The 27,795-nt window shown below is 41.1% G+C and overlaps 1 protein-coding gene across 2 annotated transcripts in view; it reads left to right on the top strand.

The window, feature by feature from the left end:
* LOC129817142 (sorting nexin-3-like) overlaps positions 1–26,771 on the top strand; it is a 40,779-nt gene extending 14,008 nt beyond the window's left edge. The window contains exons 2-5 of one of the 2 annotated variants that reach the window (XM_055872080.1): positions 23,772–23,867; positions 23,997–24,121; positions 25,902–25,919; positions 26,026–26,771. In XM_055872080.1, coding sequence (XP_055728055.1) covers positions 23,772–23,867; positions 23,997–24,121; positions 25,902–25,919; positions 26,026–26,119 — 333 coding nt within the window. In that variant the 3' untranslated portion in view covers positions 26,120–26,771. Of the gene's footprint in view, positions 1–23,771; positions 23,868–23,996; positions 24,122–25,901 lie in introns of both variants that reach the window. The other variant, XM_055872079.1, reaches the window with a different exon arrangement.
* Positions 26,772–27,795: the final 1,024 nt, after the last annotated feature.

The following is a 27,795-nucleotide window of genomic DNA, read 5'->3' as shown; positions in this document are numbered from 1 at the left end:
ATTAATCCCTGATTTTGAATTAGCATTTTCTTACTTCCACAACGCATTCCAGGAGGTATTCAATAGGCATGTCCCTTTCAAAAAATGCAGGATTAAGTGTAGAGAACCCTTGGTTTACTGATGAACTTGCTAAAATCATAAGGGAACTAAATGCTATGTGGGCTATAGCAAGAGGATCTGGTTCGGTGGGCGATAGGATGGCTTTTAAAAGTCTTCGAAATATGAGTGTGACTTTGACCCGAAAACTGAAAGCAGACCACTACCTTTAAATCTTCTTCAGATAATTTAAATAATCCCTCTACATTTTAGCAAGTAGTGAAAGGCTTGGAGAGCAAAAAGAATACACAGCTTCCCAAACAATCGTTGAAAAACACACAGCTTATAACTGAGAGAACCTATATTATGAAACCTTTCAATAATTTTATAGATATAGGTAGTTTATTTGAAAATGTCTAAATGAGCCCTCTGTGAATTTACCAGACGCCCTTGTGCACTCCTTCGCCATGTTCTGCTTCTCATCCTTCTCGGTTTCAGAAGTGCGTAAAGCACTGAAGGAAATTGATAGAAAGAAATACCCTAGCCCTGATGATGTAGACCCCCGCCCCCTACACCTAGCTACAGACATCATTGCTCCCCCTTAACATGTATTTTTAACATCACGCTTGATGTTAAGAAAATCCCAAGGTTATGGAAATCTGCTATTGGAGACTCATATCTGAGCTACCTGATAACTATCGACCCACATCAAAATTGTCTGTACTATCTAAGGTACTTTAGTCTTTCGTTAGTAGGCAGCTGAAGGCCTACGTCCAAGAAAACATCTTAAATGGAATGCAATCAGGTTTGTTCTGGCCACAGCACTGTTTCAGCAACATTGAAGGTTTTAATTGACATACACTGTGTTCTTGACAAGAAGTTACATTATGTGTCTGTCTGTATTGTTTTCTCAGAGGCATTTGACACAGTGGACCCTACTGTGTTTGTGCAAAGATTAAAATGTTGTGGAATTACCAGTCATCCTCTACATTGATTTATAAATTACCTATCAACTCGTACACAATGTGTAATGGCGGATGGTTGTAAATCTGAGTCCATAGTTGTGCTCAGGTGTTCCGCAAGGTGCTATTTTGTTAGTTTTGTATATCAACAACATTGGGAATCATATTGAAACAGCGGATGTTCATTTTTATGCAGATGATACCGTTCTTTATTCACGTGGTAGCAAGTTCTTTAGCTTTTCAAATGCCCAAAGAGCATTTAACAACATAATCTGTATGATTTGAAGCGGGTTCTGAATTTGGGTTAAACAAAATGCATAGTATTTTCAAATGCCAGGCATGTTACGAATCATGTAATGGCTACATTGGTATTTTTTCACTTACTTAGCTAGCTAATACAGCTAGCTAATTTAGCATACTCAAACACCCAGTTCAAACTGATGAATGCTATTTATGTTGGCTAGCTGGCTAAGGCTATCCAGTACTGGAACTCTTCCAAGTCAAGGTAAGCTTTCGGTTTTATTAATGCATTGTCACCGGGGCCTGCCTCGTTATTGTAGCGGGTTTACTAACATTCTTTAGTTCTCATAGCTATGTTCACTATGACTTTAGCTAATATGGTGACATTGACAATGTAGGCTGCATGTAGTGGTTAGCGGTTATGGTATAAAGGTTTGGCTGGGAAAGTGTTTTTTTTTTTTGCCTGATCAGACAGCTGTTGTGTTTTGCACTGAAAAGGTGAGGAGCGTGCTTAGATTCGAGAAGGAATTATACAACAAGCAAAGTGATTATGCTGTTTGTATAGTTTATTCAGAACCCCTTGAATTTTTCTAAATTGGATGAAATAGTTTTTTTCCCCTCAGTGACCATTGGGTTCTTGGTCACCTCCCTGACCAAGGCCCTTCTCTCCCGTTTGCTCATTTTGGCCAGGCGGCCAGCACCAGGAAGAGTCTTAGTGGTTCCAAACTTCTTCCATTTGAGAATGATGGAGGCCACTGTGTTCTTGGGGACCTTCAATGCTGCAGATATATTTTGGTACTCTTCCCCAGATCTGTGCCTCGACACAATTCTGTCTCGGAGTTCTACGGGCAATTCCTTGGCATTGTTTTTTCTCTGACATGCACTGTCAACTGTGGGACCTTTATATAGACAGGTGTTGCCTCTCCAAATCAAGTCCAGTCAATTGAATTTACCACAGGTGGACTCCAAGCTGTAGAAACATCTCAAGGATGATCAATGGAAACAAGATACACCTGAGCTCAATTTTGAGTCTCATAGCAAAGGTACTGAATACTTATGTAAATAAGGTATTTCTGTTTTTTTTTTTTATACATTTGCAAAAATGCACTGTGATTGGGGTACTGTGTGTGTGTGTAAATTTGAGGGAAAAATTATTTAATCATTTTTAGAATAAGGTTGTAACGTAACAAAATGTGGAAAAAGTGAAGGGGTTCTGAATACTTTCCGAATGCGCTGTACATTGAGCTGGTTAAATGGAATATGAGTGACAGTCATCTAATATGCTGTAATAGAAGTAAGGCCCATTTTTAAAAAAATATATACATTAGTCCTCCCTAATCTTAAACGGTACCGACTATGAAAATTATATATTCTGAGTTAGGGGACATTGTTGAAATGTCTTGTTTTGCTTTCATTCTTGAACAGCTTATATAATTTCAATGAAAATAATCAAAAAGATCAATTAATTCTAAATTGATATCTAAAACATACTCCAGTCTCTAAAATCCAACCTATTTGGGTCAGTATCAATGTGTGATATCCCACCTATAAGACAGTCTGGACATGCATCTCTCCATGCAGACAACGGGAGAAGATGTCACTACTGGCTTATGAGGATAACTCTGTGTATGTCACGATCGCGTTGACATGAACGATAGGACCAAGGCGCAACATGATTTGAATACATCTTCTTAATTTACCACGACGAAGATGATCACCAAACACTTATACAACACTAACAAAACAACAAACGATCGTGAAACTTCAAACGTAAGTGCACACACAAACTACTTACGTCGACATATACATATACATAAACAATGACCCACAAACAGCTAAAGCCTATGGCAGCCTTAAATATGGCTCCCAATTAGAGACAACAGAAATCAGCTGTCTCTAATTGAGAACCCATTCCGGCCACCATAGACTTCCTAGACAACTACACCCAACATAGACACAGCTAGACACATACACTCAACACAAAACCATAAACTACAACCAACACCCCCTCTACCATATAATACCCCAAAATACACACATACCCCATGTCACACCCTGACCTAACTAAAATAATAAATAAAACAAAATAATACTAAGGCCAGGGCGTGACAGTGTAAGATGATATTTTACCTAAACATGAAAACAGGCTGAACCATCCCTTTTAATATTTATTAATTATTGATAATTTTTGCTCGAGTGAACGCCACCATTATTTTGCTTGAGAGGTGAGTGTACTAGGGACGGTGGATTACACAGATGAGCTGCTGTTCGTGCTGAGCGATTACCCACCACTTTTTCCCCCCACGATTTTATTAAACAACTAATTGACTGATGTCGGTTCAATTACTTGTATTCCATTAATTAGGTAAGACAAACTTATTTTTAAGATTTCAGTTATATAATCAATCAATAAATCAAAGTATGTTTTTGGGCTTGTTCTGTAGTCATGGCACACTTTGTGTAGCAATTAAAGATTGAAAGCTGGAAGATAGAAATATGTAATAAAAATCAATCGTGTGTATTTGTCTCTATCCTCCACTGATTCAGAATATACCATTTTCATTAGAGGTTATGCCAACATGGCCGTAATCGTATCCGTAAATTGACAATTGATAGTCGGATCGGATGATACTCATGAATCTGATAGAAAAAAGAACGGAAGTGTTGGCAAAATACCTTACCTGCACATTCTTGCTGCAAATTAGGAGCAGTGTGTGTCTGTGTGTCCTCAACTTGCAACAGGCAGCCAAGCTTTCTGTCACTCAGTCACATTGCACATCAGCGTTTCATCTTTTTTCCCTAATCTTGCCCCGCTTGTTAGATATTATGCACATTGATAGCTTGATAGCAAATGTCCTCACCATGTGATTTGTCATAGTAGCAGGCAGCAGACTAAAAACATGTGAGGAAAAGTGATCGTTTGAAATTATGAAGTTAGTGAAACCGAGAAATACAGCTTCACTATCCAATCAGAGCAGCAGGGTCAACACATAGCCCGCCGTTCTCTTTACAGACAGGCTAACTAGCCAGTTAAGTTATTTAGACCACATAGAACTTTGCACATGACTGGTTGACATGAGAAAGATGCGTGCTGGCACCCAAAAATTACTTTATTTTTGATCACAGACAATTACAAAAAATACTTGGATCATAATTGTAGCCAGAAAACGTCCCATATTCGTTGCAATACTCGTTTTGTCCGACTACTCGGCACACCCCTAATCTTCATGGTCATGACATGCTTGGGTCATTGACAAGAGAGAACCGAATATAAAACATTTACCTACATTTACCTCTGTTACTGACGGTATAGCTCCAGATTGGATTAGATTCAGGCCGGTGACGCCGTTACCATTTGTTGCTCTTAGTTCACTGTATTAGTCAAACTCAGACATTTAAAAACATTTTTGTTATTTATTTCACCTTTATTTAACCAGGTAGGCCAGTTGAGAACAAGTTCTCATTTACAACTGCGACCTGGCCAAGATAAAGCAAAGCAGCATGACACAAACAACACAGTTACACATGGGATAAACAAATGTACAGTCAATAACACAATAAAAAAATCTATATACAGTGTGTGCAAATGTAATAAGATTAGGGAGGTGAGGCAATAAATAGGCCATAGTGGCGAAATAATTACAATTTAGCAATAAACAGTGGAGTGATAGATGTGCAGAAGATGAATGTGCAAGTAGAGATACTGGGGTGCAAAGGAGCAAAAAAAATATATATGGGGATTAGGTAGTTGGGTGGGCAATTTACAGATGGGCTGTGTACAGGTGCAATGATCGGTAAGCTTCTCTGACAGCTGATGCTTAAAGTTAGTGAGGGAGATATAAGTCTCCAGCTTCAGTGATTTTTGAAATTCGTTCCAGTCATTGGCAGCAGAGAACTGAAGGAAAGGTGGCCAAAGCAGGAGTTGGCTTTGGGGATGACCAGTGAAATATACCTGCTGGAGCGCGTGCAATGGGTGGGTACTGCTATGGTGACCAGTGAGCTGATATAAGCCTGGCTTTTAGCTAGCAAAGACTTATAGATGACCTGGAGCCAGTAGGTTTGGCGACGAATATGAAGCGAGGGCCAGCCAACAAGAGCATACAGGTCGCAGTGGTGGGTAGTATATGGGGCTTTGGTGACAAACCGGATGGCACTGTGATAGACTACATCCAATTTGCTGAGTAGAGTGTTGGAGGCTATTTTGTAAATGACTTCGCCAAAGTCAAGGATCGGTAAGATGGTCAGTTTTATGAGGGTATGTTTGGCAGCATGAGTGAAGGATGTTTGTTGTGAAACAGGAAGCCGATTCTAGATTACATTTTTGATTGGAGATGCTTAAAGTGAGTATGGAAGGAGAGTATGCAGTCTAACCAGACACCTAGGTATTTGTAGTTATCCACATATTTCAAATCAGAACTGTCCAGAGTAGTGATGCTAGACGGGCGGGCGGGTACAGGCAGTGATCGGTTGAAGAGCATGCATTTAGAGATTAACAAAAGAAAATGGTACCTTCATTTACAATTGATGTATCAGTTTGCCTATTTCATGTACCATGTCTGTAAATGACACCAATAGAGCTGTTAAAAAATATGACATGCCATTGGGTAGCGATACCTTGCGAACGTAGCCGCGGGAAGTAGGGGTGCGCAAGGTGCTGCGCCACCCCCTGGAAAAGCATAATAAATAAATGTATGTTAATGAATTGTTGTGCCCTGAGCCTTTACTAGTCCTGTATTAGTGGACCGATATAGCCATATGTATCGCGGGCACACAAAAAAAAATCTCATCTCGTCTAACTGCTCAGGTCCAGCTATGTATTATATTTCAAAATGCATTGTCACTGCGATTAGTCAAAATTAGTATGATAAGTTAGTCAAGTAGGCTGCAGTGAAATGCAATAGGTTGGTGATATTTAGTCCGTAAGTGAATAAAATCCTGAGATCACACTGAATGTACTGTCACATCTTGACAAGAAGATAATGTTTTTGTCCACATAGGCCTACTTTGTTGGTTATAAAAGGCTAATGACACCACCCCCCCCCCCCTCCCATCCCTTAACCTCATTGATCTCTGAAAGTTGGAGACGCAAAGTGTACTTTTTGAATAATGTAGGAAATAAAGATATGCCTTAATTGAACTAAAGCCCCATCCTGAACCATTTCCCCCCCAGCCCCAACCTTCAGCCAGGCGTGAAGAGGATTGAGAAATGTGAACTTTGACTTGTAGAGCTCCCACTCACCTCTTTAAATGAGGAGGCGGGGTAGGGTTGTTTGTCTGGGTGTATCAAATCAGAGTTTATTGGTCTCGTAAACAGATTTGCAGATGTTATCGCAGGTGCAGAGAAATGCTTCAACAATGCAGTGCATACAGTGCATACAGGTGCATACAGGTAGCAATTCAATAACAATATTAAGAAATATCAGAACGAGCAATGTCAGAGTCTGGAATATACAGTTGAAGTCGGGAAGTTTACATACACTTATGTTGGAGTCATTAAAACTCGTTTTTTAACCACTCCACAAATTTTTCAGCAAGTAATTTTTCCAACAATTGTTTACAGAAAGATTATTACACTTATAATTCATTGTATCATAATTCCAGTGGGTCAGAAGTTTACATATACTACGTTGACTGTGCCTTAAACAGCTTGGGAAATTCGAGAAAATCTCATGGCTTTAGAAGCTTCTGATAGGCTAATTGACATAATTTGAGTCAATTGGAGGTGTACCTGTGGATGTATTTCAAGGCCTACTGTCAAACTCAGTGCCTCTTTGCTTGACATCATTGGAAAATCAAAAAAAATCAGCCATGACCTCAGAAAAAAGATTGTAGACCACAAGTCTGGCTCATCCTTGGGAGCAATTTCCAAACGCCTCAAGGTACCACGTTCATCTGTACAAACAATAGTACGCAAGTATAAACACCATGGGACCACGCAGCCGTCATACCGCTCAGGAAGGAGACGGGTTCTGTGTCTTAGAAATCAACGTACTTTGGTGAGAAAAGTGAAAATTAATCCCAGAACAACAGCAAAGGACCTTGTGAAGATGCTGAAGGAAACAGGTACAAAAGTATCTATATCCACAGTAAAATGAGTCCTATATCGACATAACCTGAAAGGCCGCTCAGCAAAGAAGAAGCCACTGCTCCAAAACCGCCATAAAAAAGCCAGACTACGGTTGCAACTGCACATGGGGACAAAGATCCTACTTTTTTTCCCCGAAATGTCCTCTGGTCTGATGAATCAAAAATAGAACGGTTTAGCCATGATGACCATCAATATGTTTGGAGGGAAAAGGGGGATGCTTGCAAGCCGAAGAACACCATCCCAACTGTGAGGCACAGGGGTGGCAGCATCATGCTGTGGGGGTGCTTTGCTGCAGGAGGGACTGGTGCACTTCACAAAATAGATGGCATCATGAGGAAGTAAAATTATGTGGATATATTGAAGCAACATCTCAAGACATCAGTCAGAAAGTTAAATCTTGGTCGCAAATGGGTCATCCAAATGGACAATGACCCCAAGCATACATCCAAAGTTATGGCAAAATATCTTAAGGACAACAAAGTCCCGGTATTGGAGTGGCCATCACAAAGCCCTGACCTCAATCCTATAGAAAAAGTGTGGGCAGAACTGAAAAAGCATGTGCGAGCAAGGAGGCCTACAAACCTGACTCAGTTACACCAGCTCTGTCAGGAGGAATGGGCCAAAATTCACCCAACTTATTGTGGGAAGCTTGTGGAAGGCTACCCGGAATGTTTAACCCAAGTTAAACAATTTAAAGGCAATGCACCCAAATACTAATTGAGTGTATGTAAACTTCTGACCCACTGGGAATGTGATGAAAGAAATAAAAGCTGAAATAAATAATTCTCTCTACTATTATTCTGACATTTCACATTCTTAAAGTAAAGTGGTGATCCTAACTGACCGAAGACTGGGAATTTTTACTAGGATTTGTGAAAAACTAAGTTGAAATGTATTTGGGTAAGGTGTATGTAAACTTCCGACTTCAACTGTATATACAGTACCAGTCAAAAGTTTGGACACACTCATTCAAGTTTTTTTTTTTTAATTTTACTGTTTTCTACATTCTACATGTAGAATTATAGTGAAGACATATAAACTATGAAATAACACATACGGGATCATGTTATCACAAAGTGTTATACCATCCCTTTGCCTTGATGACAGCTTTGTGCACACTTGGCATTCTCTCAACCAGTTTCACCTGGAATGCTTTTCCAACAGTCTTGAAGGAGTTCCCACATATGCCGAGCACTTGTTGTCCGCTTTTCCTTCACTCTGCGGTCCAACTCATCCCGAACCATCTCAATTGGGTTGAGGTCAGGGGCTTGTTGAGGCCAGGTCATCTGATGCAGCACTCCATCACTCTCCTTCTTGGTCAAATAGCCCTTACACAGCCTGGAGTTGTTTTGGGTCATTGTTCTGTTGAAAAACAAATGATTGTCCCACAAAGCACAAACCAGATGGTCATTTGGATTCATCAGACCAAAGGACAGATTTCCACCTTTGCTAATGTCCATTGCTTGTGTTTCTTGGCCCAAGCAAGTCAGTTCTTCTTATTGTTGTCCTTTAGTAATGGTTTCTTTGCAGCAATTCGACCATGAAGGCCTGATTCATGCAGTCTCCTCTGAACAGTTGATGTTGAGATGTGTCTGTTACTTGAACTCTGTGAAGCATTTATTTGAGCTGCAATTTCTGAGGCTGGTAACTCTAATGAACTTATCCTCTGCAGCAGAGGTAACTCTGGGTCTTCCTTTCCTGTGGCAGTCCTCATGAGAGCCAGTTTCATCATAGCGCTTGATGGTTTTTGTGACTGCACTTGAAGAAACGTTCAAAGTTCTTGAAATTTTGCAGATTGACTGACCTTCATGTCTTAAAGTAATGATGGACTGTTGTTTCTCTTTGTATATTTAAGCTGTTCTTGCCATAATATTAACTTGTTTTTTTACCAAATAGGGCTATCTTCTGTATACCAATCCTACCTTGTGACAACACAACTGATTGGCTCAAACACATTAAGAAGGAAAGAAATTCCACAAATTAACAAGGCACACCTGTGAATTGAAATGCATTCCAGGTGACTACCTCATGAAGCTGGTTGAGAGAATGCTAAGAGTGTGCAAAGCTGTCATCAAGGTAAAGGGTGGCTACTTTGAAGAATCTCGAATACAAAATATATTTGGATATATTTAGATGACTCAACACGTCAGCTACTACAGCGACTGAATTGACTCCAACACTTAACTAAGAACCGCAGTTCGTTTCAGAATGGGTGGCAAGGGATAAGTTAGTCCTAAATATTTAAAAACTAAAATCATTGTATTTGGGACAAGTCATTCACCAAATCCTAAACCTCAACTAAATATTGTAATGAATAATATGGAAATTGAGCAAGTTGAGGTGACTTAACTTCTTGGAGTAACTCTGGATTGTAAACTCGCTGTCAAAACATATTGAAACAACAATAGCTAAGACGCGGAGAAGTCTGTCCATAATGAAGTGTTGCTCTGCGGTAACAGCACTATTAACCCGGCCCTAGTTTGGTCAGGTGCCACATACGGACTTAGCCAAATTGCAATTGGCTCAGAACATGGCAGCACGGCTGGCCCTTGGATGTACACAGAGAGCTAATATTAATAATATGAATGTCAATCTATCCTGGCTGAAAGTTGAGGAGAGATTGACTTCATCACTACTTGTATTTGTGAGAGGTATTGACATGTTGAATGCACCGAGCAGTCCGTTTGAACTACTGGCACACAGCTTGGACTCCCATGCTTACCTCACAAGACATGCCTCCAGAGTTCTCTTCACAGTCCCCAAGTCCAGGACAGACTATGGGAGGCACACAGTACTACATAGAGCCATGACTACATGGAACTCTATTCCACATCAAGTAACTCATGCAAGCAGTAAAATTTGATTTAAAAAACTGATAAAAAATACACCTTATCAAACAGCGGGGACTGTGACGCAACACAAACATTGGCACAGACACATGCATACACACACACACACACACAATAACATAAGGACTATACATACACATGGATTTAGTATTGTAGATATGTGGTAGTGGTGGAGTAGGGGCCTGAGGGCACACCGTTTGTTGTGAATGTATTGTAAAGTTTTAAAAATGGTATAAACTGCCTTAATTTTACTGGACCCCAGGAAGAGTAGCTGCTGCGTTGGCAGCAGCAAATGGGATCCATAATAAATACAATCCATTGAATTGGCACCAGGGAAAGCAAGGTGTCTTATTTGTGATAAAGATGTAAGCATGTGGTCAGCAATTGCTAAATCAAAAAATACCACCAACCTGTTGAATCACCTTTAAGAACACCCATCTAAAAGCCCATAAGGAAGCAATGATGAAAATAGCAAACGCAAATTCTTCACAAGGAAAAGACAATACAGACACGTCACAGACATCGCAGGCTACAATCTTACAACTTTTTAATAAACAAGCAAAATGGCAGGACAAAGACCCAAGGGCCAAGAAGATGGATGAAGCAATTATTGAGATGATTGCCACTGACAACCAGCCATTCACAGCCAGCCATTCACAGTGGTGTCTGACTTTGATTTTCAGCGGCTGATTACTCTTGCTGAACCCCGGTACTTGGATCAAAGATGAAAAATTATACTGCACAGAAATACTAGATAAAGCATATGAAAGAGTTGTGATGAAAGTGAACAATCTGGTGGCACCAGTGAATGCTTCACACATGGCAATCACATCTGACTGCTGGTCAGGCACTACAGAGTCCCTGATTTAAAATGTTTTTATTTAACCTTTATTTAACTAGGCATGTCAGTTAAGAACAAATTCTTATTTACAATGACGGCCTAGGAACAGTGGGTTAACTGCCTTGTTCATGAGCCTTACTGGACAAGAAAGCAGGTTGTGCTAAATGTCAAGACTATGATTGGATCACACAGAGGAAACTACATTAGCGAGATGTTTTTGGCCATGTTGGCATACTGTGAAATCCACACAGAACGTGTAGTGCTGGTCCTCAGGGACAGTGGGGCAAACATGGTGAAAGGTATAAGACTGGCAGAGCTTCCATACTTCAGCTGCAGTACACACACCCTACAGCTTGTAGTCAATGATGGACTATCCAGTCAGAGAGCTGTGCTAGACATTATTGCCATGTTGAAGAGCTGTGCAACTCACTTTGACCACTCTGTACTGGCCAAACAGAGGCTGAGGGCCATTCAGGAAAAGCTTGGCCTTCCCAAACACAGCATCATCCAAGCAGTTCAAACTCGCTGGAACTCAACACTACACATGTTGCAGAGGATGTTTGAACAGAGGCGTGCACTGAATGTGTATGCAGGTGAATACGGACACATCAGCAGTTTGTCTGCTGCACAGTGGGACATTTGTCTCTAACCTAATTGAGACTCTGGCACCTATGGAGGAGGTGACACTGGAGATGAGCCACTCCAACTCTACAGCCGCATGCCTCATCCCCAGTGTGTCAGTGCTGATGCTGCAGCAGGAGGTTTCTTCTTCTCAAGGCATCAAAACTTTACGGAAGATCGTGTTGGACAGTCTGACAAGGCGGTTCTCTAATGCCGAGGAGACAAAGTGCCTGGTGCTGGCAACTGTCCTGGATCCCCGTTACAAGAGCTATGCCTCACTTCAGGGACAGCACTAGAGAAAGCAAAAGAGCGGCTGAAGGAGGAATCTGACCTACTAAGGTAACCAAATCCCAGAGCCACAGCAGAATTGACTAGTGAAGAGGAGGATGCAGATTCAGGTGCAAAGAGTCCGGGTAGATCAGCCACCCAGTCTAGTGGACAGCCTCTACGCTAGAATCCTTGGAAGCCAAGAGGGCAAGGCTGAAGTCCAGTGCAGTTTTGAAATTGAGTTGGAGCGTTACCTCACCGAGCCATTGACAGAAAGAGTGGCTTGCCTTTGGAGTGGTGGAAGCAGAATGAGGACAGACTTCAATCACTTGCTCCACTGGCAAAGACCAAGCGAGAGAGTGTTCAGTGAGGTGGGTATCTGTTATGATAAGCAGAGGAGCAGACAAGCTCTGCTTTCTGCTCTACAACCTAAAACGTCTTATCTGGGAATATTGAGGACTCATGTTAAAAGTTACCACCAGCTTTCATATGTTCTCATGTTCTGAACTTAAACGTTAGCTTTTTTACAAGGCACATATTGGACTTTTACTTGCTTCTCCAACACTGTGTTTTTGCATTACTTAAACCAAATTGAACATGTTTCATTATTTATTTGAGACTAAACTTATTTTATTTACACTACTGTTCAAAGGTTTGTGGTCACTTTGTTTATTAAAGAAAAGCATTTTTTTTGTCCATTAAAATAACATCAAATTGATCAGAAATACAGTGTAGACATTGTTAATGTTGTAAATGACTGTTGTAGCTGGAAAAAAATTATTTTTTATGGAATATCTACATAGACGTACAGAGACACATTATCAGCAACCATTACTCCTGTGTTCCAATGGCACGTTGTGTTAGCTAATCCAAGTTTATCATTTTAAAAGGCTAATTGATCATTGCAAAAGTTTTCTAATGATTTTAGCACAGCTGAACACTGTCGTGCTGATTTAAAAAAGCAATAAAACTGGCCTTTAGACTAGTTGAGTGTCTGGAGCATCAGCATTTGTGGGTTCGATTTACAGGCTCAAACGCTGAATTGTCTAATCGTCAAGTGCGTGTGTGTGTGTGTGTGTGTGTGTGTATTGTTGTGCAACCTTTTTGAATGTGTTGTCCAACTTTAGCGCCTGAATGTCCACATACAGAGTTATGCTCCTGTGTGTGTTGGGCCTGATGAGATTAGCGCCTCGGCGGTGACAGATTACCTGTAACCATGATCTGTTGTCGTGGGGATTAACTTCCCAGCATTCCGTGAAGCGCTCCATGCTGTGAAGTACCAGAACACTGGGGGACAGCCCACTGAGAGGGGAGAGAGCAGCTAAGAACTGACGGGCGCTAAAGTTAGGCTAATCCCCTACTCCTGTGACCTGAGAGGAAGGGGGGGGGGGGGGCTGACAACCTTACCTGGCGAGAAAGGGAAATGGGGAAGGAAATAAAGAGTAAGAGGAGAGAGAATGGCTGGATAGATGAACAAGAGAGGAAGCCTACTACTTGAGAAAGGAGGTAACAAGAAGGGGGGTACTGAGAGGAAGGATGAGAGGGGAAAGAAAGGAGGAGCAAGACGGGGAAAAAAAGTTGTAGTGTTCTAGAGCCCCTCAGACAAAAACTTTTGTCTCGACCTTGTTCTTTATAGGTTTTTTTCCTCTGTTATCAACTGTCAGAACCTTCACATTAGGCAGTTTTCTATCTTATCTTTAATTTTACATTTACATTTTAGTCATTTAGCAGACACTTTTATCCAGAGCAACTTAGGGTCATAAATATCCATTAAATTTTTTTTTCTATACTGGTCCCCCGTGTAAATCGAACCTGAACCCTGGCATTGCAAGTGCAATTGAGCCACATGGTTACTTGTAATACATTTTCTGATATTAGTAATTGACTTCATTGTAGTTTTTGTGTTATTAAAAATGGAGTGGCTGCGATTTTCTGGAACCTGACTTGCTGTGTTTAATGCTAGATTTCTGTGTGTTTGCAGGATTTTTTTTTTTATGTAGCTGCTGCCCACTCTGCTATCTTACGTAGCTTCCGCGTCCCCTTCCTTGACATGGAGGGTAAACTTCATGTAGTACACTAAAGACTTATTTCTTTACAGTCTATGCTAAAGACATGGTTAACATGTTCAAACCATGTCTCAAGCACGATTTTGTGTTATTTTTTCAGAATAGGTGTTAGGCTACATGTAGCTATCATGTTGTACACAAGCGACATGATCAACATGTTTGTACAAACTTTGCAAACATAAGTGTGACACAAAGGCACTCTAGCGATTTCATGTTCTTCTTAGCTGCTGAGTTGCATGTAGTCTCGGAAACCCGACCCTAGGCAACACAGTGACTAGGGTCTGGTTTCAATGATAGACTATTTTGGCATAGAGGAACTACGTCACTACTTTATCTGCTTTAATAAAATACAGAATATTAGCTAGCAAGATGGAGATCACGGTGGGTATTTTTAATGAGTGCATTTCACAAGTGGCTAGTTTGCATTAACTACCTTAAAGACGTGCTCTGGGACTTGGGCAACAAAGTATTTTTTAAACCTCCCGCTTTGGGATGGATGTGTCAATGTGCAGCTCATACATGCATACATACATACATACATACATACATACATACATACATACATACATACATACATACATACATACATACATACATAATCTATGAGCAGAATTTCTGTTTTACCTCAATTAGCCACGAAATCCCTTGTTTAAAAGCGACTTCTTGAAGCTGTGCTATGCCATTTTCCTACATTTCCCCCCACATGGGCCAGCCCCCTAGCGATTCAAGTTCTAGCCCATGAGCTCCAGCCCCTCACATTTGAGTGACAGCTAACAAGGGTTATGCCCAGCAATATCCAATGAGGATGCAGGGCCGGCTCAATGGACACAGCATTAAAAGATCGAGAGAGGGGCAATGATGTGTTGCACGTATGTGACGTGGTATGCAATTTTCAGGCACCACTTTTGCTTTTCAGGTGCTACTTTCAGAACTACTGGCTAAAAAGTATACAAAAGTACTGTAGAATCTCTTTAACTAAAACCACTGCAAAGGTTTTGCCAGCAAACTTGGGTTTTGCATCACAACGTTTTGGCATGTCTGCCTGGTGATTTGTTGGGTGAGTCCCCAGAATATTTTTTTCTTTTATCGACGTTTGCAGTGACGTAGTTCCTCTATGCCAAAAATAGTCTATCATTGAAACCAGACCCTAGTCACTGTGTTGCGGTCCAAATGCAAAGTAGACGGCCTTCGGCCCTAAATCCAATTGAGGGATGGTGATGAATGGTGTGGCGACGTCCTTGGTGGGAATATTGAAGTTGAGCTTCAGCTACCTTTAGCTGGCTAGCAATTTTGTATAGTTTGGTCCTTTATTCCGAATTACAAAAAATATGTTTATGAAGCTAGCTACGTTTTTTTTATTGGCTCCTCACTACGAGTCCGAGGCACTTTGAGCGTCATTCCGATTTGCCAACACTAAAATCAATGTTTAAAAAAAAATATTATCCAGCCGTGTTTATTAAATTTCACACTTTGTGGCCACCGGACTTTGACACGTGACTACAGATTGCATTGAATTGTGGGCTAGATCAACCCGGCAAGTGATCAAAGTTGTTCACTCGAGCTATAAAGAGGAGAGGAGGTCAATTTTGTGAATTGCACCGCCACTTAAGATGGCAATCAAACTGCGTCCTGTTTCGAAGGGGATTCCCCCGAGGGAAACTGGCTAGCACGGTGGTGCTCATTAAAAGCAAGTCTACGAAGTAGTAGATCTGTTCTATGCGTGCTATTTCTATGCTTTTCGTTTTGCATCTTTAATTTTCGGTTTTGTACACCAGCTTCAAACATCTGAAAATGTAATATTTTTGATTATGGAAAATGTGTTTCACAGCGGTTTAGATGGTGCAATGATTCTCTACATTATACTTCCTTGTTTTGTCACACAAACTGGAATTAGGCAAATTATTATAATTTTTGCAACCAGGAAATGGCGAAGAGATTTCTGCATAGTGCATCTAAAAAAAAAATAGCAATTGTTATTGTCAAATATCTTTGATTTGTTGTTATGAAAGCCTGCCAAAAGATTGCTCTCTTCTACCTCTCGTTACCGTAAAGGAGAAAAATCCATAATTTTAAAGAGAGAAGGGAGGACCGAGGGGGGGAAAATGGGGGGAGAGAGAACCGAGAGGACAGAAGATGAGAGAAAGGCCTTTGTTTTTCACAGTGAAAAGACTCAAGAGGGGTCTCAAGGGCAAAACACTGACTTATTATAGGAGAGGGAACATTTGAAGAGGCAGGAGCGAGAGGGAGACCATGAGGACCTTCATTCTCCTGCTCATCAATCAGTTTGCCTCTGCTCACACACACATCGCCCCGCATCCATCCATCCAACTAGATAGCAGGCTGTCATGGTCAAAACATTTAGACTCCATGGTTGCTAAAATGGGAAGACGTCTGTCCGTGATAGGGCGTTGTTTTGCCTTCTTGACATCGCAGTTGACCAGACAGGTCCTACAGGCCCTAGTTTGGTCGCACCTGGGCTACTGCCCAGCTCTGTGGTCATGTGCGGCAAAGAGGAACATAGATCAGTTGCAATTGGTCCGGAACAAAGCAGCACGTATCGCACTTAGATGTACACAGAGGGCAAGTGTCAGTAACGTGCATGTCAATCTCTCCTGGCTCAAAGTTTAGGCAAGATTGACTGCATCACTGATTTGTGCATGTAAATCTTGGCGGGACAAACTCAACAACAACAAAATGCATGCCAGCAAAGACACTACAACACTACACAATACATTAATTGCACTATAACGGCGACAAGTGGTGCCCACAAACTGTTAGAGGGCCTACATAAGGCTGTCCCAACAGCAGAGCTTTCTTTCCAGCACAATGGAGTGAATCCTTACCACTGCTACACCTGGCTATCAGCGGAGCCTTGTCTGGCAGCGAAACAATTAATTCAGCCTCGTTTACTACCTTTTTAAAAAAACATAGCTGTATGGCTGACATGGCTGACTTGCTTAAGGAAAAGTGGTTTCTATTGACAATTGAGATGTACAAACTATGGCATAAGGGAACAGTGAGCGGATAAGAGGCATTTCGTAATTTCGATGAAGACATTAATGAGTGAGCGACAACGGACGTAATCAATATAACTATGTGTTCAGCACTTTTGAAATGTACAGCCACAGAATGCAGAGCATGGGCTACTCTTCCTGTATTTTCCCTGTACACCAAGTACAGGATAAATAAAGGGGGCATATAAGTAGACAATGAAACCTCTTTTAGATGACATTTCTCAAAACCAGGTTATAGGCTACATGTGCAGCACCACCGAGTCAGAACATTAACTTTAGGTGAAATTAAGAGGTGAAAATAGACAAAATGATTAGGGTGAGGCACATGGGCTACTAACAGCTTACTACACAACATTAAAACATGTGGTTTTACTTGCTATATTGTATTTACTTCGCCACCATGGCCTATTTATTGCCTTTACCTCCCTTATCTCACCTCATTTGCTCACATTGTATATAGACTTATTTTTCTACTGTATTATTGACTGTATGTTTGTTTTACTCCATGTGTAACTCTGTGTTATGTGTCGAACTGCTTTGCTTTATCTTGGCCAGGTCGCAGTTGTAAATGAGAACTTGTTCTCAACTTTCCTACCTGGTTAAATAAAGGTGAAATAAATCATATAAAAACATACACTTAGCATTACTTTCTTAGCTACAGTACCGTATACATATCTCCCTTGCATATTACATAATTTAGGCAGCAGCATACAAGACATTTTTGGACTCACCTTGGCTTGTGATGTGCTCACTTAAACATGAAGGTGGCGCGGTGGTCCTTTGTGGGCAAATTTTGTCATCAAAGTCTGCCATTTATGGTGGGAACTCATGGGGGGGGGGCACAGCCACTCCATTGAATAGCAGGCGACTGGTTGCTTTGCAATGCTCGCAGTAAACCACTGATTCCTTCCAAAAGACTCATTGTTGAATTTGCAATTTCCAATTTGTGTAATCTTTATGTCCAATGGCCGATTTTAACGTTTTATCTATCATTTATCTTCATATGACAAGGATTAAAAAGGATTTGCCAGTAGATGGTTGACTTGATTCACGATGATGACTGCTAGCTAAGACTTTGAAAGTAAGATGTTGACATGATCAGTCCAATCAAAGCTACTGTACATATAATGTGATTTTACATAATTGTATCTGTGTCTGTGATACATATCTGTATCTGTGGACCCAAAGGGCTGAAATGTTGGATTTCTACCCTTACTAAGGACTTAAACTTGGTGATGACGTAGTGTCCCCATGAGTGACAGAACACTGAGCCAATCACAGCGCAATGGTCCTATTTTTTGCTGGCTACTCAACTCAATTATCTTGGCAAAGGAGAAATGCTCACTAACAGGGATGTAAACAAATTTGTTCACAAAATTTGAGAGAAATAAGCTTTTTGTGCACATGGAAAATGTCTGGGATCTTCTATTTGAGCTCATAAAACATGGAACTGACACTTTACATGTTGCATTTTATATTTTTGTTCAGTATAGTTCAGTCCTTGACTAATCATTTTCTGTACTATGTATTATTTCATGTGGAGCACGGGAAGAGTAGCTGCTGCTTTTGCTGCAGCTAATGAGGATCCTAATAAATACCAAATCCCAATATCAACTGCTCAGTGGTTCTGCTCTTGTGACCCTCTGTGATTATCATCCATCTATGGGGACATTACATTTTTTCCCTCCCGGCTGTGTATTGTTGCTGGAATGGCCGCCGGATGCTGGTTTCTTGTCAGGTGAAGAGCTTTGGCATTGTGTTCTAATGTGCTGCAGTTCGCTTCAGTGAAACATTTCATGAAATGTTCATTGCAGTGCTCTTTAAACAGCAACTTACATTTCTTTAGAGTCCGGTCACCACATCCACTGTCTACTCTCTCTCTATCTCTAAGATCATCCAAAGTGCATCAGAGCTTGGTGAGCAGTATGCTAACTTTTTTTTATTCTTCAGTCCTCAATATGTATTTTTTAATAGCCATTCCCCAGAGAGGCCACGAGCAGATGCGCTCCCACATTTTTCTGCATGTTTAAAAAAAAAAAATAGATAGATTTGGAGTTAGACACACTTCGTTTTTTGGGGATGGACATATACAGGATGATATCCTAAACAACATAATCTTCACTCCAAACCTACAACCTGATTTTGGATGGAATTACTTGGAATGCTTCCTACACTCAAGGATTATTATTCCCAAACTATACAGTCGTGGCCAAAAGTTTTGAGAATGACACAAATATTAATTTCCACAGTTTGCTGCTTCAGTGTCTTTAGATATTTTTGTCAGATAGTACTATGGAATACTGAAGTATAATTACAAGCATTTCATAAGTGTAAAAGGCTTTTATTGACAATTGCATGAAGTTGATGCAAGAGTCAATCTTTTCAGTGTTGACCCTTCTTTTTCAAGACCTTTGCAATCTGCCCTGACATGCTGTCAATTAACTTCTGGGCCACATCCTGACTGATGGCAGCCCATTCTTGCAAAATCAATGCTTGGAGTTTGTCAGAATTTGTGTGGTTTTGTTTGTCCACCCGCCTCTTGAGGATTGACCACAAGTTCTCAATGGGATTAAGGTCTGGGAAGTTTCCTGGCCATTGACCCAAAATATCTGTTTTGTTCCCAGAGCCACTTAGTTATCACTTTTGCCTTATGGCAAGGTGCTCCATCATGCTGGAAAAGGCATTGTTTGTCACCAAACTGTTCCTGGATGGTTGGGAGAAGTTGCCCTATTCATGGCTGTGTTCTTAGTCAAAATTGTGAGTGAGCCCACTCCCTTGTCTGAGAAGCAACCTGACACATGAATGGTCTCAGGATGCTTTACTGTTGGCATGACACAGGTCTGATGGTAGCGCTCACCTTGTCTTCTCCAGACAAGCTTTTTTCCGGATGCCCCAAACAATCGGAAAGGGGATTCATCAGAGAAAATGACTTTACCCCAGTCCTCAGCAGTCCAATCCCTGTACCTTTTGCAGAATATCAGTCTGTCCCTGATGTTTTTCCTGGAGAGAAGTGGCTTCTTTGCTGCCCTTCTTGACACCATGCCATCCTCCAAAAGTCTTCGCCTCACTGTGCATGGAGATCCACTCACACCTACCTGCTGCCATTCCTGAGCAAGCTCTGTACTGGTGGTGCCCCGATCCCACAGCTGAATCAACTTTAGGAGACGGTCCTGGCTCTTGCTGGACTTTCTTGAGCGCCCTGAAGCCTTCTTCACCACAATTGAACCGCTCTCCTTGAAGATCCGATAAATGGTTGATTTAGGTGCAATCTTACTGGCAGCAATATCCTTGCCTGTGAAGCCCTTTTTGTGCAATGCAATGATGATGGCACATGTTTCCTTGCAGGTAATTGACAGACATGATTGACAGAGGAAGAACAATGATTCCAAGCACCACCCTCCTTTTGAAGCTTCCAGTCTGTTATTCGAACTCAATCAGCATGACAGAGTGATCTCCAGCCTTGTCCTCGTCAACACTCACACCTGTGTTAACGAGAGAATCACTGACATGATGTCAGCCGGTCCTTTTCTGACGGGGCTGAAATGCTGTGGAATATTTTTTTTGGGAGGGGGGTGTTCAGTTCATTTGCATGGCAAAGAGGGACTTTGCAATTAGTTGCAATTCATCTGATCACTCTTCATAACATTCTGGAGTATATGCAAATTGCCATCATACAAACTAAGGCAACAGCCTGTGAAAATTTGTGTCATTCTCAAAGCTTTTGGCAACAACTGTACATCAAATACTCTGGCAAACAAGCAGAGACCTGAAAACCCCTTCCAATCTGGAGCTGAGTGAGTAATGCTTAGTCTGAAGCAAAATACATTACAATTATATGTTTTACTTAATAAGGACTGAATGCTCAGGCTACCAAGCTTTGCTAGGACAAAGAGATACCTCTCGCTTCACACGTCAGTGCTAATTGAAGTTGTCGAAGCCTTTTGAGCCCAACAAATGGCAGGCTACCTCCACCCAGATCCAGAGGCCTTGAAGCCCCCTCTTGCTGTTCAAAGACCATTCTACTGGCATTTTCTACAAGAAATCTGCCTCCAGACATAAAAGCTTCTCCCAAGTGGGTGACACCTACTCCCATTGCCTGCTGCACTGCTGCTTGGATTCCACCTGGCGATCTGTTAACCGTCTGCCCTGGCCTGTCTTCCCCTGTCTGGTAGGGGTAGACCGTGACACCCCCCCCCCCCCCCCCCCCCCCTCCTCTCTCTCGAGCTTTCGCTCGCCTCCAGCACACAGGCACTGTTGGGGCGAGTGACTCTGAACTTCCAATGGCTAGCCCCAAGTCGTTTATATATTTTTTTAAAGTATTGTGTGACGGTTAAGGAAGAGTGTTTTGAATACTGATGTTAACCTTTCTGGTTATAGCCTTTTTCGGCAAGAAAAGGTGGGGGAGTGGCAATCTTTACCAAGGATCACCTTCAGTGTTCGGTTATCTCCACCAAGTCTGTCCCCAAACAATTTGATTTGCTTGTTTTAAGCATTCAACTTTCAAATAGCTGTTTGTTGACTGTTGCAGGGTGCTATCGTCCTCCATCAGCACCAGCCTGTACCCTACCTGCCCTAAGCTCTCTCCTGGCCCCTTACACCAAGTGTGAATTTGTCCTGCTTGGTGACCTAAACTAGGACATGCTTAAACCCCCTGACCAAGTCCTAAATCAATGGGACTCCCTAAATCTTTCTCAGATTATTACTAATCCCACAAGGTATGACTCCAAACACCCAGAAAAGGCTACTCTTCTTGATGTTATCCTCACAAATAATCCTGATAGGTATCAGTCTGGTGTTTTCTGTAATGACCTTAGTGATCACTGTTTTACAACCTGTGTTTGTAATGGCTGCTCAGTAAAACGACCTGTCCTGATTTGTCATAGACGCTTGCTAAAAAACTTGAATGAGCTCTGTCAAAGACGCTTGGACATTCTTTTTTTTTATTTTCAGTGGTATTGTTAACAAACACGCCCCCAAAAAGAAAATGAGAATTAAAAACAGGTTTAGCCCCTGGTTTGACCGTGATCTTACTCCACCTCAAGAATTGCATTTGGCAAAAGGCTCGGCACACGCATACTCAGGCTGACTGGCTCTTGTTCAGGCAATTTAGAAATAAGTGCACTCAGGCTATCCGGAAGGCCAAAGTTAGTTACTTTAAGGAGCACCCTCTCTCTGTGGGTCTAACCCCAAGAAGTTCTGGAAAACGGTTCAAGACCTGAAGAATAAACCCTCCTTCACAGCTGCCCATGTCCCTTAAAGTTGACGATGTGGTGGTTACTGACAAGAGGCACATGGCTGAGCTCTTTAATCACCGCTTAAGTCAGGATTCCTATTTGACTCAGCAATGCCTCCTTGCCCGACCAACATTTTCGATCTCCCACCCCTTTTAATGCGACTATCCCCAATGCTTCTCCCTCTTTTTCCCCTGCCCCGCTACAAAGTTTCTCCCTGCATGCAGTCACTGAGTCCGAGGAGCTCCTGAAACTTGGCCCCAAAAAACATCTGGGTCATATGGTTTAGACCCTTTCTTCTTTAAGGTTGCTGCCCCTATCATCGCCAAGCCGATCTCCGACCTTTTTAACCTGTCTCCTTTCTGGGGAGGTTGCCATTGCTTGGAGGGCAGCCACGGTTCGTCCTTTATTTAAAGGGGGAGATCAAGCTGCTCCAACTGTTATAGGCTTATTTTTATTTTGCCCTCTTCATCAAAAGTGTTGGAAAAACATACAATAATCAATTGACTGCCTTTCTTGATCTCTATAGTATTCTCTCGGGTATGCAATCTGGTTTCCGCGCAGGTTATGGGTGTGTGATTTTATGCTACTGCTACTCTCTGTTCATCATATGCATAGTCACTTTAGTCACTTTAACCATATCTACATGTACATACTACCTCAATCAGCCTGACTAAACGGTGTCTGTATGTAGCCTCGCTACTTTTATAGCTTCGCTACTGTATATAGCTTGTCTTTTTACTGTTGTTTTTATTTCTTTACCTACGTATTGTTCACCTAATACCTTTTTTACACTATTGGTTAGAGCCTGTAAGTAAGCATTTCCCTGTAAGGTCTACACCTGTTGTATTCAGCGCACGTGACAAAGTCTTATATCTGTTCATTCAAAGACTCAATCATGGACACTCTTACTGCCAGTTGTGGCTGATTTGTGTGATGTATTGTTGTCTCTACCTTCTTGCCCTTTGTGCTGTTGTGCTGTGCCCAAAAATGTGTGTACCATGTTTTGTGCTGCTACCATGTTGTGTTTTTGTCATGTTGTGTTGCTACCATGCTGTGTTGTCATGTGTTGCTGCCTTGCTGTGTTGTTGTGTTAGGTCTCTCTTTATGTAGTATTGTGTTGTCTCTCTTGTCGTGATGTGTGTTTTGTCCTAATGAGCTTTGCTATGGCAGTGAGCGACCCTGAAGCAACGGAGCCAACCGCCAAGACCTAATGTGTTGTCATTTTCTTTCTAATAAATGGTTAAAAGTAATACGTGGTGTTTTTCTGTCTGAACTACTCATTGGTGGTGGATTGATAGATGGTACCATACAGTGTGCTGTGAAACTGAGTGAAAAAGCTTTATAAATTTTTAGTATCAATACATTTTATCACTGACTTATACTTGAATCAATTCTCCAATGTAGCCAACTTTCCACTCGATAAGATCGTGGTTTAGTTCAAGTGTTCTTTTAAACTCGAACTCTGTCTTTATTTGACCCTACAATTTATGCTACCCTGATACAGTATGTTAGCTCTGGTTCCCCTAAGTCTGATTTCTCTCTCTGTGTTTCAGACCAACCTGCCCATCTTCAAGTTGAAGGAGTCTCGTGTGCGGAGACGGTACAGCGACTTTCAGTGGCTCAGAGGGGAGCTGGAGAGAGACAGCAAGGTGAGCCCTCTGGGGCTGTACAAGTCTCAATACACATTACACAGGAATAATCTAATCAAACCTGAGAGATAAAGACAACAATATAACTGATACAAGATTTTAACTTGTTAACATGTGTGTCCCTCTCAGGTGGTGGTACCCCCTCTCCCAGGGAAGGCTCTGTTCAGACAGCTGCCGTTCCGAGGGGACGATGGGATATTTGACGATTCTTTCATCGAGGAGCGGAGAGCTGGGCTGGAGCAGTTCCTCAACAAGTGAGTCTACACAGACAAGATCCTCTGCTTCCTAGAGCCAGGATGTTGTGTTTGTTGCGATATTACTACTTTTTGATTGATGTCAGGTGTGTTTGTTAAACATTTCATTTGCAGCCTCTCTTAGCTCAATCTTAACCTTAGGAGCCTATGAAGCACTTAACTTCTTATGGCTGCATCCCGCTACTGGGATCGATATGGCGCCAAATTCAAACAGAAATCTCATAATTAACATTCCTCAAACATAAATGTGTCTTATATCATTTTAAAGGTAATCTTGTTGTTAATCCCACCAAAGTGTCAGATTTCAAATATGCTTTTCAGCGGAAGCACTACAAACGATTATGTTAGGTCACACCAAACCACAATAAGCACAGCCATTTTTCCAGCGAAATATAGCAGTCACAAAAAGCAGATATAGAGATATAAAATTAATCACTAACCTTCGATTATTTTCATCAGATGACACTCATAGGACTTCATGTTACACAATACATGCGTGTTTTGTTTGATAAAGTTCATATTTATATAAAAAAAATCTGAGTTTACATTGGCGCGTTATTCACTAGTTCCAAAAGCATCAAGTGATTTTGCATAGCCACATCGTTTCAACAGAAATGCTCATAAATGTAGATGATAATACAAGTTATACACATGGAATTATAGATATACCTCTCCTTAATGCAACCGCTGTGTCAGATTTCAAAAAAACTTTACGGAAAAAGCAACTCCTGCAATAATCTGAGACGGCGCTCAGAAATATAATAAAATTAGCCGCCATTTTGGAGTCAACAGAAACCAGAAAATACATGATACATGTTTCCTTTGATGAACTTCATCAGAATGCATTCCTAGGTATCCCAGGTCCACAATAAATGCTTGATTTGTTCGATAATGTCCATTATTTATGTCCAGTTAGCGCTTTTGGTAAACAATTCCAAAGTCACAAAGCGCGTCCACTATAACGTGACGAAATGTCCAAAAGGTCCGTAACAGTCAGTAGAAACATGTCAAACGATGTACTGAATCAATCTTTAGAATGTTGTTAACACCTTGAATAACGTTCCAACCGGAGAATTAGATTGACTTCAGATGAGCGGTGGAACAGAGGTCCTCCATGTGAACGCGCATGGTCAAAGCATGGTCAGCTCGTGGCAGTGGTGACTAATTCCTGTCTCCTTCAGCCCCCCTTCACATTAGAGTCATCAGACAAAGTTCTATTGACTGTTGACATCTAGTGGAAGCCGTAGGAAGTGAAACCTCATCAATATCTCGCTGTAATTTCAATGAGAGCTTGGTTGAAAATCTGCCACCTCAGACAAAATCCAAACAGGAAGTGGAAGTTCTCAGGTTTTTGCCTGCCATATGAGTTCTGTTATACTCACAGACATAATTGAAACAGTTTTAGAAACTTCAGAGTGTTTTCTATCCAATACGAATAATACTATGCATATATTAGCAACTGGGACTGAGGAGCAGGCAGTTTACTATGGGCACCTCTGTGCACCTTTCATCCAAGCTACTCAATAGTGCCCTGAACGACGTTAACATAAATCTGATTTTCTCTCGTCTTTCTTGGTGTTGTTAACAGACTGAATACATACAGCAGGGTGTCTACTCCTTCGTTCTCCTTCATAATTGCCTAGTAAAGGAACAAGAAAAGAAAATGTGTACAATGTGTTTTTTGTTTCCATGTATTTTGTGGCCATGTCAGACAGACTGTAACAACAACATGTATTCATAACCACGTGTAACCTTTGTCTCTCCCTATTTTGTGTTTCAGAGTGGCTGGTCACCCCTTGGCCCAGAACGAGCGCTGTCTGCACATGTTTCTACAGGACGAGTCTGTGGACAAGACCTATACCCCCTCCAAAATACGACAAGCCTAAGAGACGCGGGCCACTCTCGGCCCTGGTCTATACTCGGCCAGACCCCGCTCCACAACCCAAAGCTCTCTGTACTGCTAACGGTCCTGCTCTGCTCCGACCACAAACACTATGATCTTCATTCTTCTTTTGTTTGCACTCACTCTCTTTCTTTCTTTCTTTCTTTGTCTTTTATCTCCGTGTTGATTAGTGATCTCATGTAGTGCTCGTTTTCAACTCTCGATTGGATCAAACTAGGAAATGGTCTACATGTAATAACTGTGGTGAAAATAATATATCATTGTTTTTGTTGTCTCAATGCCACTACCTTGAGTATTTTACAGTATGTTATCTATATTTATCAGTGAGGTGTGTCTTGGATATTTTCATTTTTAAAGAAATATAAAAAATACCTTTCCATGTATGCAAACCTCATGTTAAAACCCCATACATTACACACTGTTGTTTTTACTCAACGTCCAATCGGAATGATTGTCCTCACCACCATAAATGTGACTTGGCACACTTTGTCCCTGACTCTGAAAATCACCCTTTGTGGATGGTCCATCACTTCCATGAACTGAAGCATGTGTGTGTCTGTGTACTACCAGCCAGCAATTGCACTGTTAGTTAGCCTGTAAATTATTTTATAATGACGAAAAAATGCACCAGAGAGGGGAACCACACAGCATTTCTACCAACAGATCATGTGTTTATGAAATGTGCATACTGCTGTGCCATTTTGTTTATTTAGAAAATTTTCCAATAAAATAGGTCAAACACTCATATGCATGAGGTGATGTTGTCATGTTTTTCCTGAGTAAAGATTTCAGTGATAGACACACACTTTGGTCCATTCTGCTTCTGATATACAGCAGTTAGAACCACCTGTCAATGGCAACCACATTAATTGGATTGAACGACATTTAATGTTTTTAATTGTGCTTGGTTTTTTCAATCATTATAATAAATATGAAACGCAATTAAAGGTAAAGCCCTTGATTCATCAGAAAATACTTGAAACCCCTGTGAAAATGTATTGCATCTGGGGCATTGCATTGGCCATGGCTCAATGTGTACTTTACTAGCTTTAAAACCCATGGCATTTGTTCTCACTGGAATTTCAGGGTAACGTACCCTTCACTCTGGGTCACGCTCAAGTGATTTTGGATTCCAAAACTGCCTTGTACAGTGCTTTTACTTTTTCCACATTGTTATTTGATGACATGAATTTTAAATTGATTAAATTGAGATTTTGTGTCACTGATCTACACAATATAATCCATAATTTCAAAGTGAAATTTTGTTGGTTGAAAATGTGATAAATTAATACAAAATTAAAGGCTGAAATGTCTTGAGTCAATAAGTATTCAACCATTTTGTTATGGCAAGCCTAAAGTTCTGGAGTAAAAATGTGTTTAACAAATAGCATAAGTTGCATGGATTCATTCTGTGTTCAATAATAGTGGTTAACCTGATTTTTGAATTACTACCCCATCTCTGTACCCCACACATACAACTATCTGTAAAGTCCCTCAATCGAGTAGTGAATTTCAAGCACAGATTCAACCACAAAGACCAGAGGTTTTTCAATGCCTTGAAAAGGACACCGATTGGTAGATATGTAAAAAAATATATTAAAAAATAATAGAAAATTCAGATGCTGAATATCCATTAGACTATGGTGAAGTTATTATTTAGGCTTTGGATGATGTAATATACACCCAGCCACTACAAAGATACAGGCATCCTTCCTAACTCGGTTGCCGGAGAGGAAGGAAACTGCTCAGGGATTTCACAATGTGGCCAATG

This window comes from Salvelinus fontinalis, chromosome 20 (genome assembly GCF_029448725.1).
Source record: "Salvelinus fontinalis isolate EN_2023a chromosome 20, ASM2944872v1, whole genome shotgun sequence".
Taxonomy (NCBI): domain Eukaryota; kingdom Metazoa; phylum Chordata; class Actinopteri; order Salmoniformes; family Salmonidae; genus Salvelinus; species Salvelinus fontinalis.
The sequence above is the reverse complement of the archived record's forward strand: the minus strand, read 5'-3'. Positions and strand labels throughout refer to the sequence as shown.